The following is a 13999-nucleotide window of genomic DNA, read 5'->3' on the forward strand; positions in this document are numbered from 1 at the left end:
TTCATAACATTCACGGTACCAATTTTACTGCACAGTAAACTTCAACTTATTTAGAGTTTTTTCTTTGTTTCACAATTCAACTTTTAGTCACTGTGTGATAAATCCTTTCAATCTGATAAATGTGCTTCGGGGCAGTTGTAACTCATCTATAGAAACTCTTTGTTTTGAACTGTAAATAGACCCGAATAATAGGATAATCCCTTACTAAGAACATGATTTGCATTCATTCTTCACAACTAAGAGGCATCAGATCCTACAATTTCATTGGTCGAGAGCACTTTGCTATATTCTAATTTTATAAGTATAATGTATATAAATATATTATTATACGATTATTATGAGAGGAGAAATTGCATTACAACCCAAGATGAGGGGTCAGCAGAAGCCTTTGGCTTATTTTAAGGACCCGAAGATAAAGGCATAAATGTATAAAGGTATAGTAAAGTTTACGCTAGCTCTCCAATGTAAATAAGTGTAGTATAGTTTTTTTTAGAATCTTTGGTTTATTTTTAGAACCTTAATATTATTGAGCAGAATAGCACTATTTATAGAGGTTACCTCTGGGCCCCTTTCAGCGTAACTATTCACCCTGTGAGATTAAACTTGTCACTGTTTATTTTTAGATATTGGTAAATCCATTCTGTACATTAGTAATTTAAAACCTAATTAAAAAGAAGCAATGCACGATCGAACAACAGGTGTTTCGTGTGAATTATGTTTATCACAAAAATCGACATAGTGTATCAAATTGATCTTACAAATTGTATTATTTCAATACAAAGTGGAGAAACCAACTTTCTTTATCAGGTCTAAAAATAGACAAACCGCAATGTCATGAATGTTGTTTACATCTTTTTATAACTAATTCGGATGAATATACAAATGGAATACACGGTAAGAAAACACATTTCATTAGAAAACTTAAAATATTTCTTAGTAAAATCTATTTACTAAATCATAGATCCTGTTCCCCCCTGCAATTTCCAAGGAATGAAGACAAAACGAGTAGTATGAACATATCATTCTGCATATTTGCACATAAACCCAAAACAAAAGTGTCATCCTTTAATCATAAATGACCACGTAATTGATAAAAATGAAAACAATATTTGCATTGATGATGACACTTTTCACTCCAGTGTTCATTACAATCAGAAGTTCGTTAAATTTGTTTTATTTTAAAGAAATCTTGAAGGATCGAAATCAATCGGTTGATTAAAAAGTACGAAAGAAATTTCAGATTTCAAAAAATGTGTGTTTAAAATGAGTTCTTTATTTTGCGATGTTTGTTTTGCCTCGCAGATTTATTATGCCCCCGCCGTACGTTTTTCCCTTGTACGTCTGTACGTCCGTCCTTATTTCCTAAAATTACTTTCCGTTTTTAACTTTAGTTTGCCTTAACAAAATGTAATGAAACTTATACAAAATGATTTTTACTACCAAATACAGATCAAGTTTGAATTTGGGTGGCGTCACTTGCACGGTGCTCAAGTTATGTTCCTTTGTAAATGGAAAAATTGGCAAATTTGCATTTTCCGCAATCTTACTTTATCTTGCCTCAACCAAATGTTATAAAACTTCAACACAATGCTTATTACTAGCAAACACAGATCTGGCTCGAATTTGGGTGGCCTCACTTACGCTGTTCTTGAGTTATGTACTATGTAAGTTGAAAATTTGCAGAATTTGCTGTATATTTACAAACGGGGGCATCTGTGTCCCATGGATATATTTTTCATTTATTTTTTTCATAGCACTGGGTCTGTACCGCTGCTGGTGGACTATCAATCCCCAGGGTAGTATCAACTCAGTAGTCAGTACTCGGTACTGAAATGTTTTATTATATACATGTACCTATCTTAAATTGACAGTTAATAAATTTATAAATTATGAAACTATTAATTTCGTCATCCCGGAAATGAGTTTCTGGAAATGGCTACCAATAGCGATTCCAAGAGTCCGGTTAACACCTCTAATTTCCTGGAAATTCCCTGTAAATCCATAATGTTAACCGGATTATAAGTAATTTGAAAAACAATTCTGCTATAAAATCCCAAAAATGCAAGATTTCGTATTACAATAATAGAAAGCTACCGCATGAGATGTAGGTTATTTTTTCTTCATTTATATTCTAAGATTTATATAACTGAAACAAACGTATGATAATGATGTTTAATAAAGTGCTGGAAAAGTGTTTATAATGTGACTTGACAAATGAACAGTTAAGCTTTTAAAATATCTTGGCAAATACCAAAGTGAAGTTTATTAACTAGGTTATAATATACTGACATATATATTGAAAAATAACAATATTCCCCCTAGAATATTATATGAGGTAAATATGTGGTTTTATTGACTTCTGAAAAACTAATATTCACTGAGGCCGACGACCGAAATGAATATTTTTTTTAAGTCAATTAAACTACATATTTACCGAAACAAAAGACATAACTGTTTTATTCCGTATTCCGAGAGAGACATTTGTATTTAAAGGAAATTCTTCTTAAACTAATTGTACATGAAACGTTTAACCATAATTATGCACGTCAAAGCACATGCCTTTAATCGCGGTGAATATCACTTTTCTTTAGGTGGATATTCTGTTTTATTCAAAATTCAATTTATATAGAAAAACCTACTTAAATAATACCAATATGAAATATACCCAGATTATTCTATCATATTTGTTATTTAGAGACAGAGAGATGCGTCATATTCTTAGAGTACTGCTGATGCTACTCATTTGTCAGGTAAGTTGTTACAAATATGTTTCTTACAGAACTTTAAATTTACTTCAATTCATTGGATTTCATCTTTTCCTTGTTTCTTTTTAACGTAACAATAGCCTTTAACTTTTGACTATAGGTGTTGCCGTTTACTTTTAACTATTGTTCAACCAGATTGTAAAATTGAAAATACAATTGGGACATTTAAATTGGCCAGTTGGTATTGTTAGAGTTGATAAATAGATTATCAATCATGCATTTAGAATCTACCTGGATTCTGTCCCATCACTTCACCTGTTCAATTGTAACTGTTGTATCGTAATTGGGATAGGTCTTTCAAAAGTTATCAATGTGGCATTATAGCTTTTATTTTTATATTTGTTACATAACATAACATGTATAGAGTTTAAATTAGTATTTATGGTATAAATAAAGCTAGAGTATGACCACAAGATGCAAACTTATTTCATTATGTTCTAATATTTGCCAAAACACTACTGATATTAAAAAAAAATCATTTCACCGTGATTTTCATTGGAGAATCCTAAAACAGGAAATAAACATTGTAATTACAGTCTTTTTTCTTTGAAAAGAATGTATTCCTAAAGTAATTGGCCAGACAATTGTCAAAGAAACACAACATTTAGAAGGAAAAAAAGAGAGATTTTTATTTTACTGTTATTTCAAATTTGATGTGTGAGCAAGCCAGAACAAGAATGTATATAATTTGTAAAAGTAAACCATTATAGGTCAAAGTACGGCCTTCAACACGAAGCCTTGGCTCACACCGAACAGCAAAGAAATGTAGTGCATTATACGACATGCAACTAAATTACCTGGAAGAAAAAAAACTTGCAGGGTATTTAATTTCATGCCGTATAATGCACTACATTTCTTCCTAATGTTTTCATAGCCAAATTCTATGAGTGCTCGGATTTCTTTTATATTGTTGAAAAGACCTCTTTCATCTCTTTGGATTTTTCTAATGTGAGATAACTCAATATATATGTTTTTACATTAAATCCAGAATTTTGTAATTTTTTATTTTTTTCCAATTCATTGTATCACATTCAAAATAATTATCCTCATTTTACAAATTTTTTGGAATATTTTATTTATATTTTTTCACTATATCACTTGATTTTACTATATTCACAGTATTCAATTTTTATTTCATTTTCCATGATAAATATCCCAATTAAACAATATTTGATCCAGAATTTTATTATGATTACAATTTTCAAATACCACATTCAAAATTGTTATCCTCACGTTATATTTTTTTGAAATATTTTACTTTTATTTTTCACTTTATCACTAGATTTAAGTATATCTACTGTATTCACATTTTATTTCATTTCCATGATTTATATCCAATGTAAACAGCTGGTTAATCATCTTCATAATAGATCCCAAATTTTAGAATGATTATTAGTCCCCTACCGACGAAGTCGAAGGGGACTTTAGGTTTGCACTCTGTCCGTCTGTCTGTTCGTCCGTCCGTCTGTCCATCCGTCAGTCCGGCAAATCAGTTTTCCAGACTTTATTTCTTCATGCTTGAAGATATTGAATTGATATTTGGTGTATTGTTTCATCATGACAAGTTACAAGTCTAGTTCGATTTTCACGATTTTAGCTTTTCTCCTTGTTCAGTTAAAGCCCTTTCCCTAGAATTAAATTTTTGATGAAATACTTATTAATTACTAGATTTCTGTTCAAAGGGAATTAACTCATTTTTTAACTTTCCCTAGAATTAAATTTTTGATGAAATACTTATTAACTACTAGATTTCTCTTCAAAGGGAAACAACTCATTTTTTTTTAAAAATTTGTAAAAGACATTGTATTAAGATAAATGATATTTTGGATTTTTTTCCTTTTCATTAGTAAATTGTTTGAAGAATTTAGTGGTAGGTTTGCTCCATTACAATGAATTTTTAACCGGTAGGGGACTATGTATTGCCATGCAATACTCACAGAATGCTTGTTTTTAAAATCATATTTAAAGCAAAAGAAACATGTTGGATGAACTTATTTCTCCGACTTTTGATTTTATTTTACCTTTTATATCAACTAAATCCCATCTCATAAAAAATGCATTCCCTTGTGTGAGCACACAGTTTTTTATGCACACACATCCAAATAGATTTCAAAGAAAAACACTGCATGGTATACCATAATTATTTCGAATTTTACATGTACATCATCATGTTAAAGCTACACAAAACATTTTGAATGAATTATTTCCTCCTTTTTAATCCGCCTTATTTTTTATGTTTAGTTAATTTTACAATCTGGTTGAACAATAGGTAAACATGGTAAAGGTATACAGCAACACCTATAGTCAAGTCAGAGTAAGACATACGTAAATTTTTCAATAGTACATGTACGTCATTAAGCTCTGTTGATATTACATGAATAACACATAGCTGAGAGGGTGATAGAGCAGAGTTATTCCGAGGAAACATTGTCAACCAAGTCGCAGCCAAGGTTGACTTTGTTTTCCGAGGAGTATCTCTCTGGTCTATCAACCTCTAGGCTATGTGTTATTTGATTTATTATACTGAATGCTCTGTTTTTATTACCTGATAAATTGTAGATTAATTTGAAAGTAATTAACTATTACTTCATGAACTTAACGACGTAACAGTCATTAGAAAAACAACAAAAGTGAAGCAAGATGTATTTGTTTTTATGTTGACAGAAAAAGGTCTGACGCCGATACGTTGAACTTGAGCATTGTATTTTTAAATATTGATACAAATTCAATTCATTTTCCAATAAATTATCTATTTTTTAGAGGTCTGCACGAGAGGATGACACTCAAAAATTGTCTCCCGCTGAGAGTGATAGAGTAAATTATTACTCTCGTACTAACCGATCAAAATCTGGCATTTTAACGTGAAGTATGAATTTAGAATGAGTATTACCCGGCAGTCGTGTTATTGTAGACAATTCTTAAAATTTTATACCGTTGCAGAATATTAGTAACATTAATTGATTGATTGGTTGTTGTTTACGTTGCGTCCAGTGGCAAATATTTCATGCATGTCCAGCAATACTTTAATTGATATTTTTTTACAGGGATATTTAAACTCATCAGTTGAAAATAAACTGACAACACCATGGTTATGAAAGAAAAACACAAACAGACAACCAACAATACACAAAACACTTATATACCCAAATTTAATAAACGTTCTTTCCGTAAATACTTATAATCATGAGAAAAGATCATATGATTTTTTAAAATAATCATCTTAAATATAGAATATCATATGATTTTGGTAACACGCATTGATAATGATCATAAACTGTATTAGGAGTGTTAAACTTACTTTTTGCCCTGACTTATCGACTTGGTAACAGGCGTTGGTATCTCTAGGTGTCGAGTATACAAACAAGTCTTTTTTCTCTCTAAATATTTAAAAAAAAACAATTTATCGACATACACTGTAAAAAAATTGGTATAAAATAAAGTATTTCCTTTAGATTTGTCTGTTTAAATGACTTCACTGTATAAGATATTATAAGATACTTTTTTTTATTTTCCAATTATGGGCCCCAAAGGGCATAAACATTACAACATCAATAATTTTTCATAATACAATACAAACAATGAGATAAAAAAAAAATTAAACGAGAACTATTTAAGTTCTTAAAGAATACGTAGATAAAGAATCTATAGTATTTTTTTTTTTTTTAATACTAATGCATTTTATTGCAAGTGTGGTTGGTATAGATAACAAACAAGCAGCCCAAAAAGAAAAAAAAGAAAAATAGATATCCATATATGTAAAGTACACAAAAAGTTGGATCAATTAAACACATAATAATTAGCCAAAAAGAAAGTAGAAATTAAGCATGTCCATGACTCATCCTGTGTCAGCAGCAAATAGGAAAGCATTATGGTTTCCTAAAGGCAGCTGACACCAGGGGGCGATACCTTATGGGCCATGGCATGTAAAATGTGTGTAAATGTCTCTTTCCTACCTGTATCAAAAGCAAACAAGGAAGCATCACAGGTAACTTGAATGCAGTTGATACCAGGGGACGATGCCTCAAGGATATAAGAGAACATTTGAATAAATAATGTATCTTAACAATTATTTTTTTTTTTTTAATCGGCTAGTATGTTTGTGATATTCAGATGAATATAATTTTCTATGTCCAATCAAATGTATATACACACATAGATTTCCTTTAACTAATCTTCACTAAGGAAGATGTTTGTATATAAAATTACATATTATTTTAAGTAACTCAACATTTTCTACACTAAATAAACAGATAATTTTGCTTTGACTGCTCATATGATTAAAATAAGAATTATATTTTGCAATACTAGCTAACATACAATTTCTATCATCCTCAAATTTGTTACAATCAAATAGAAAATGAGCCTCATTTCGACGGTATTGGAAGAAAATTTATTACATATTCTGTTAATTCGGGGAATACCCTGATATCTACCTAATTCTATTTGTAATCTATGAGAAGATACACGTAATTTAGTAAAACTTCTTCTAAGTTCAAAATTCTTGATCAATGTTAGATATTTTTCAAAACCAAAATTTGTTTATTTTCAGTATATAAGAATAAGGATCGTATCTTTAAAATGATTGATTGTTTGTTGATTGCTTAACGTCTAATGGCATGCATTTAAAGTCAAGAACAACGAATCAAATAAGCAGAATAGAACTGGATTTAGAGTTGAAATTTTGACTGCCACTTGACGAGACGGTTACAATGTATAAAGCGTTAATACCATAATTCTATTCCGTTCAATTAACATTCACAAGAAGAGAGGGAAAGCTAAAGACCGAAAAATCCTTAACTATTTCATCTACATAAATAACTATTTGTAATATAAAAACTGAAACAATTCTTTCTTGTCATACTGTCTGTTCATTTTATCATTAAAGTGCATTTTACGCTGTATTTGTCTGTGTTATTGACAAATATAAGATCTAGACATACCCATGTTTAACTGCATGAATGTAGAACAAGACATGAAAAAAAATAATTCTTAAGTTAAAAAGTTTAGAAAAGAAACCAGGGTGGGGGATAAAAATTTCAATAATTCAAAATCAATTAAAACAGATAACACGTGCTCCATGACCAGATGGAAAAACGACGAAAAAAAACCACAACAGTAACAAAATACACACAATAAAGTAAAGATTGAGCAATAACCAAGGATGAAATCAGGTCCTTTATTTAGTGAGGGCATCTCAACTTTTATTATGGCGTCTTTGTCAAATTTACTTTGAACTACAGCAATATTTTGTTTTGATGTGTTTGTTAGATTTATTTGTACATGTATGCTTGTTTCAATTTTAGTCAGTTTTTATTTTTGCGGTCTTATAATGTTATCACGTTGTCAGCGTCGTCGTCGTCGTCCGAAGTCATTTGTTTTCCAGGCAATAACTTGAGTAAAAGTGTATGGATCTCTATGAAATTGTACCACAAAGTTCCGAACGACAGAAAAAGGTTGATCTTGGGGGTTATTGTCCTTACTGTTTAGGAATTGGGGACCAAACAGGGGCCAAAAGAACCATTTTTTTCTTGTTTCAGGATAATAACTTTTGTATAAGTGTATGGATTTCTATAAAATTGTACCACAAGGTTCTATACCTCAAAAGGAAGGTTGGGATTAATTATTTTTTTGAGGGGGGGGGGGGGGGGGGGGGGGAGGGGGGTTAAGGCCCATACCGTTTAGGATTTCGTGGCCAAAAAGGGTTAAAAAACTAGGATTTTTCTTTTCCGGACAATAACTTGAGTATAAGTCTATGAATCTCTATGAAATTGTACCACAAGGTTCTATTCCAAAAAAAGGAAGGTTCTGATTGATTTTGAGGTTATCATATGGCCCTAATCGTCTAGGAAAAAGGGGAGCAAAACAATGCTTTCCTAATACTTTGTATAAATTGCTTATTTCTTTACCAATTTCAATGTAGTTCAATTCAAAGTCTTGAATTTTTGGGGTTCTTTAATATGCTGAATCTAACCATGTATTTATATTTTGGATTTTGGGCCCCTTTTTGAATTGGTCCACATTAAGGTCCAAAAGGTCCAAAATTAAACAATGTTTGATTTAAAAAAAATGAATTCTTGGGGTTCTTTGATATGCTGAATCTGACCGTGTATTTAGATTGTTGATTTTGGGACCGGATTTCAAATTGGTACACATTAAGTTCCAAAAGGCCCAGTTTTCAAGTTGGTCCAATCAGGGACCAACATTTAAATATAAAAAAGAAGATGTGGTATGATTGCCAATGAGACAATTCTCCACAAAAACCAAATGACACAGACATTAACAACTATAGGTCACCGTACGGCCTTCAACAATGAGCAAAGCCCATACCGCACAGTCAGCTATAAAAGGCCCCGAAATGACAATGTAAAACAATTCAAACGAGAAAACTAACGGCCTAATTTATGTACAAAAAATGAACGAAAAACAAATATGTAACACATAAACAAACGACAACCACTGAATTACAGGACCCTGACTTGGGACAGGCACATACATACAGAATGTGGCGGGGTTAAACATGTTAGCGGGATCCCAACCCTCCCCCTAACCTGGGACAGTGGTGTAACAGTACAACATGAGAACCTTTGTTTGATTTTATAAAAAAATTGAATTCTTGGGGTTCTTTGATATTCTGATTCTAACCATGTATTTAGATTTTGGATATAGGAACATAATAGATAAATGTCCAATTTCAATTTCTTAAGTTTTTAGACCACATTCATTTTGTGTCATAAACTATGCTATGTCAAATATTTAATCAACATCCAAATTCAGAGCTGTATTGGACAATTAATAGAAATTGTAAGTAGAGTCATAGTTAAAAATAAATGCAGCATCAAATCTGATTTAAGAGACGAAATTATGTACAAAATTAATGTTGTTTGAAATTTACTGTTCATTATAAGATATTTTGAAAAATAATTAAAGGTAAGTTTTATAGATTTTTTAAAGACATTGTTTAAATGAGGAATATTTCTTTCCAATCTTTTAAAGATCTCCATGGAGGGTTTGTTTGTTGTTCTGTGTAAATTAATTTTCAGAATGGTATATATATCTCTTTTTTTATGAAGCGAAAACCTATAAAAACCTGATAAATAGATAAATAAAATTCTTGGTGTACTTAGATATGCTGAATCTAAATGTGTATTTAGATTTTGGAGATTGGACCATAATAGGTAAAAGTTCAAGTTCAAATTTTTCAGTTCTTTGATCACATTCATTCTGTGTCAGAAACCTATGTTATGGCAAATATTTAATCACAATCCAAATTCAGAGCTGTATCAAGCTTGAATGTAGTGTCCATAATTGCCCCAATTGTTTTTTGCGGTCGCATCAAGCTGCGCCCAGCAGAACATTTTATTGAATTTACCTTCAAGTTCGGTATTTATGTTATATTTTTATGCCCCCGCAGTAGCGGAGGGGGCATTAAGTTTTACCCTTGTCCGTCTGTACGTACGTACGTACGTCCCAAAGTTGGTTTCCGTTCTCTAACTTTAGTTTGCCTCAACCAAATGTTATGACACTTATACACAATGCTTATTACTACAAAACACAGATCAAGTGTGAATTTTGGTGGCGTCACTTTAACCGTTCTAGAGTTTGCCCCTTTACAAATGGAAAAATTGCTGATTTTTTTGTTTCCGTTCTCTAACTTTAGTTTGCCTCAACCAAATGTTATGACACTTATACACAATGCTTATTACCACAAAACACAGATCAAGTGTGAATTTTGGTGGCGTCACTTTAACCGTTCTAGAGTTTGCCCCTTTACAAATGGAAAAATTGCTGATTTTTTTGTTTCCGTTCTCTAACTTTAGTTTGCCTCAACCAAATGTTATGAAACTTATACACAATGCTTATTACTACAAAATATAGATCAAGTTTGAATTTTGGTGGTGTCACTTTTACTGTTCTAGAGTTATTCCCCTTTACAAATGGAAAAATTGCTGAATTTTTCATTTCCGTTCTCTAACTTTAGTTTGCCTCAACCAAATTTTATGAAAATTATACAAAATACTTATTACCTCAAAACTCAGATCAAGTACAAATTTGGGTAGCTACACTTTTACCGTTCTTCAGTTATGTCCCTTTATAACTACATGATATGCAAGCGGGGGCATCAACTGTGTCCCATGGACACATTCCCCATTTATTTTTAAATTAACTTATCTTACATATGTTTCTCAAGAAAATTAAAAGACGTTATTAGGTTTATCAAGATTGATTTTATTGATTTTCAGGTGGTAAGAAGCACACCTTCATGTACACCAAATCAAATGAGGCGAATAGACAAATCAGGAAATTATATATGCTGTTACGCAGTAATTTGTCGACAAGGTGAATATATTTTTAGGACACACAGAGGTTACCATTATCTTAGTAAATGGGCTAAAGTATAGTACTCTCAATGGCAGTCATACCACACCTTCCTATTTAAATATACGTCTTGCATCTGAAGTATCCTTAATTAAGTTCATTTGGATATCTGAAATGCACATGCATATGGAAAGAGCATGGTTGTTGAAATGGTAATAAATTTTAAAAGAAGGAGATTTGGTATGATTGTCAACAAGACAACTATCAACCAAAGACAAACTATAGATCATCGTATGGCCCTTAACAATAAGCAAATCCGAAACCGTATAGTAAGCTATAAAAGGCACTGGCATGACAAAATACGAAAAAATGAAAACAAGAAAACCAACGGCCTGATTTATACCAAAACCATAAACGAAATACAAATATGACAGGCAGCAACCATCGACAACCACTGAATAACTTGGTCATGACGTGGGAAAGGCACAGATACACATGTTTGTTAGCGTCCAACTCTCCTAAAGCCGAGACAGTGGAGTAAAAGGATATAAAAACACACTGAAATATTTCAAGTGGAAATGGTTTGACTAATCAGATCGACATGACCTTTATTTCTAAGGAGATTTGGGTATTTTTGTTTTTTTCTTTCTTTTCTGTACAAAAGAAATGAACTCAAGACACCAATACGCCCATTACTGTCTAAATAATCATTGAATGGTTTATTTAAGGACAAACATTTGCGTTTTGTGAGCACGATCAGAGTTTTGATACTTGTTCAAACTGTCCCGAAGGCACATATCATCTCGACACCATCGACACTTCAAAAATGAATACAGAATTAGATCCATGTATACCTAAACCAACTTGTGAGCAACGTAAGTTTTGTAAAGTTCAGAATTTATTGATAAAATTGACTACACATATTGTCGCAGCACATTTACCTTCGTTAGAATTTTACATAATTTACATGTAGGATATATATTTTCATTAAAATCAGTGAGAATTTACATGAAGGATAAATACAAGATATTATTTTAGTTTGATACAGCACGTGTGCATTTGATAAAATATTTCTCGTTAATGGTACAAAAAATCAAATACATATTAAAAGTTGAAGAACAAGTTATCGAGAATAACACTAAAAAGATACAACAGGGGCGCCAAATTGACTTAAAACATGCGTGTGCATTCATAGGAATACCTTAGAATTTAATAATCATTGACAGAAAACCTCTAAAGAATATGAATGTATTTTGATGTAACAGATTTTATTTCAATGAAATAACATCACACAAATAAACATACAGGTTTTGACAACAAGCTCTGAAAACCATTTACTTCAAATTAATTAGAGAACTTATTCACTTTCCCGGTTTTTATGCCTGCTGATGTTTTTTCTGTTAAACATAATTATTAAATACAAGTAGAGTGAAGTAAGGATAATGTTTTAATTTTCAGCTGAAGTTAGATTAGAAAATGGCAAATGTATTTGTGATAGAAGTCTTGGTTATTATGGAAATGATATTTATAACTGCATGTTAGCAGAAATGATATGTTCTAGTCCTGGATTCGAACTTAAAGATAATGGTTAGTAAAACACAGTTACATGACAACAAAAAAATAATTATGTTGAACATATATAGTAAATAACGCATTTCATAAAGTAAACTTTTTATGCCCCCCCGTAGCGGAGGGGGCATTAAGTTTTACCCTTTTTTGTAATTACATTGCCCTTCCATGTAATATTTAATTAGAAGTTTTTTACGGGTTTATGAAATTTAAAAAATTCTTCCTTAGAACTGATCATTCAATATTTTTATGTTGACCAAAGGCATAAAAGTACATGAAATGATGCTTAATAGCTAGTATATACATTTGTCTTTTAAAATACAACTGTCATATAACGATCGTAATGAATCTATGTAGATTAATTCATCGGGTTTCAAAAGTTTAACTGACAGCGCACCTTCCCTACAATGGCTTCCATTTCTAGGATTGGAAAAAATAAGTGGCGTAATGGGGAGATAATTTTGACGTAGAATCCTGACTGTTTGGTTTTCGGCATAGTTATTTCTTTCGTTTTACTTATTATTTTTTTAAATATTTGTTTTAACAATTATACTTTTTCTAACGGTAAAGGAAATGTTCATATTCCAGTCTGATTGTAAAAACATTGGGCCATTCATGAGGGCATCTTAAGCCATCGTTTTACCGACGGTTGAGTTTTATAGGCTCCGAGAGCGGTAGCAAAATCTTTGGCATGCCAAACAATTTTCGAAAGAAGGTTCATTTTCGTGATAAATTCGTTTGTCCATTTTGAACTTCGTAAGGGCATCGTGAGGCATGTTGTCGAATCGTGGCATATCCGTCTTAACCTCGTATCATAATCGGTGCCATCGGGCATTTTTCGCATCACGAAGACAATACGAAGATAACAAGAAGATTGTTTTAGGTAGGCAACAAGACTACGTGAAGCCCTCGTAATGCCGTTGTGTAGCCATCATATTACAGTACTATGACATCGAGACTGAACCACGATGTTGGCGAAGACAGCCGAATTTGAGTCACATGTGTCATGGTAACGTGGACATATGAAAAGCCAGCCTCAGAGCATCTTCCTTAGACGGTCCTGAGCAACTCTACAGATTAGAGTCGTGTGTAACTACAAATGCTTCAATCACAATTAATCACAATTCAGTTCCTGCAGAAATGCATACTTTGATGATGAGACAACCACGAAAAATAAGACAGTAGCATTGCTTCTTTTGATGCATCTCAGAGAACTTGAGCAACTCTTACAGGCACATCACCTCCTGTTACAAGGTAAACATGGTCTTATTTCACTTTGTCTTTTCTTGATATTTGGCTATCTAACATTCGACAATGTACTTATCTTGTTTTGCTTTTTATTTTCCAGG

The 13999-nt window shown here is 31.8% G+C and overlaps 1 protein-coding gene across 3 annotated transcripts in view; it reads left to right on the forward strand.

Annotated features, from left to right (window-relative positions):
* Positions 1-648: 648 nt before the first annotated feature.
* Positions 649-13999, forward strand: part of LOC127720103 (uncharacterized) — a 40420-nt gene continuing 27069 nt past the window's right edge. For 2 of the 3 annotated variants that reach the window (XM_052226510.1, XM_052226512.1), the window contains exons 1-5: positions 649-894; positions 2696-2750; positions 11006-11102; positions 11810-11956; positions 12540-12668. In XM_052226510.1, the coding sequence (XP_052082470.1) occupies positions 2706-2750; positions 11006-11102; positions 11810-11956; positions 12540-12668 (418 nt within the window). In that variant the 5' untranslated portion in view covers positions 649-894; positions 2696-2705. Of the gene's footprint in view, positions 895-2695; positions 2751-5545; positions 5632-11005; positions 11103-11809; positions 11957-12539; positions 12669-13999 lie in introns of those variants that run through there. The other variant, XM_052226511.1, reaches the window with a different exon arrangement.

Source organism: Mytilus californianus, unplaced genomic scaffold, assembly GCF_021869535.1.
Source record: "Mytilus californianus isolate M0D057914Y unplaced genomic scaffold, xbMytCali1.0.p SCAF_11, whole genome shotgun sequence".
NCBI classification, from domain to species: domain Eukaryota; kingdom Metazoa; phylum Mollusca; class Bivalvia; order Mytilida; family Mytilidae; genus Mytilus; species Mytilus californianus.